Genomic DNA, 768 nt, shown 5'->3' on the forward strand with positions numbered 1-768 from the left:
GGAGGGGGGGGGGGCAGTAGGCCTGCAGACGTATGAATACCCAAGACGACGCCGATGTGTACTCGCGGGAGTGTATTCGTGTCATGTCGGCCGCAGTCGGAGGGAGCGGGCCCAGAGGCGAGGACGAGACTCGAATAGCGATGGAGGGTTTCTGGAGCACAAACAACTTTCTCTTAAATCCAGTTATTTAATCCTGTATTTATATGGCACTGATAAAGGGTGAGACAATTGTCATAAATGTATTACAAACTACAAAGGCAGCCAGCTATTATAGTTGCCAACGTCAGATTAAAGAAATGTATCAACCCATTCAGTAAACATTATACCACATTCGTAACATTTCCAACAAGCCCTTACATACACCGTCATGCACTTTACATGCACACGAACACTTTGAAGAATGCCAAGAGAATGCGCACTGGGCCAGACTCGCATACCTTTATACTCACACTCATAACCTCGGCAGTGCACTCGGCCCTAAACAACTTAATGCAACCGCAAACACCGCACGCAACGCATACTCCACAACTCTATTCATTGTTAACCGCGTGTACAAACAAAGGCGATGCAACTTCAGCATCACAGGTTCCTACTGTGGCTCAATTTACTGGGCCAAAATTGCCACATGTCAACCCTAGTGCTATATATTATCTGAAATTATTCAAATAATACATGGGTCTTCAGGTCTCAGCAATGCATGATAGATTGCTGCTATTACACAGACCATAATTTAAAAAAAAACACTTATTAGTCACTACGCCACAGGCA

At 44.8% G+C, this 768-nt stretch overlaps 1 protein-coding gene across 1 annotated transcript in view; it reads right to left on the bottom strand.

Annotated features, from left to right (window-relative positions):
• LOC125045976 (protein O-linked-mannose beta-1,2-N-acetylglucosaminyltransferase 1-like) overlaps positions 1–455 on the bottom strand; it is a 17,294-nt gene extending 16,839 nt beyond the window's left edge. The window contains exons 1-2 of the mRNA XM_047643566.1: positions 387–455; positions 41–151 (exon numbers count right to left, since the gene is read on the bottom strand). Of these exons, the coding sequence (XP_047499522.1) occupies positions 41–151; positions 387–455 (180 nt within the window). The remainder of the gene's footprint in view (positions 1–40; positions 152–386) is intronic.
• Between the last annotated feature and the right edge of the window lie 313 nt (positions 456–768).

Source organism: Penaeus chinensis, chromosome 38, assembly GCF_019202785.1.
Source record: "Penaeus chinensis breed Huanghai No. 1 chromosome 38, ASM1920278v2, whole genome shotgun sequence".
Classification (NCBI taxonomy): Eukaryota; Metazoa; Arthropoda; class Malacostraca; order Decapoda; family Penaeidae; genus Penaeus; species Penaeus chinensis.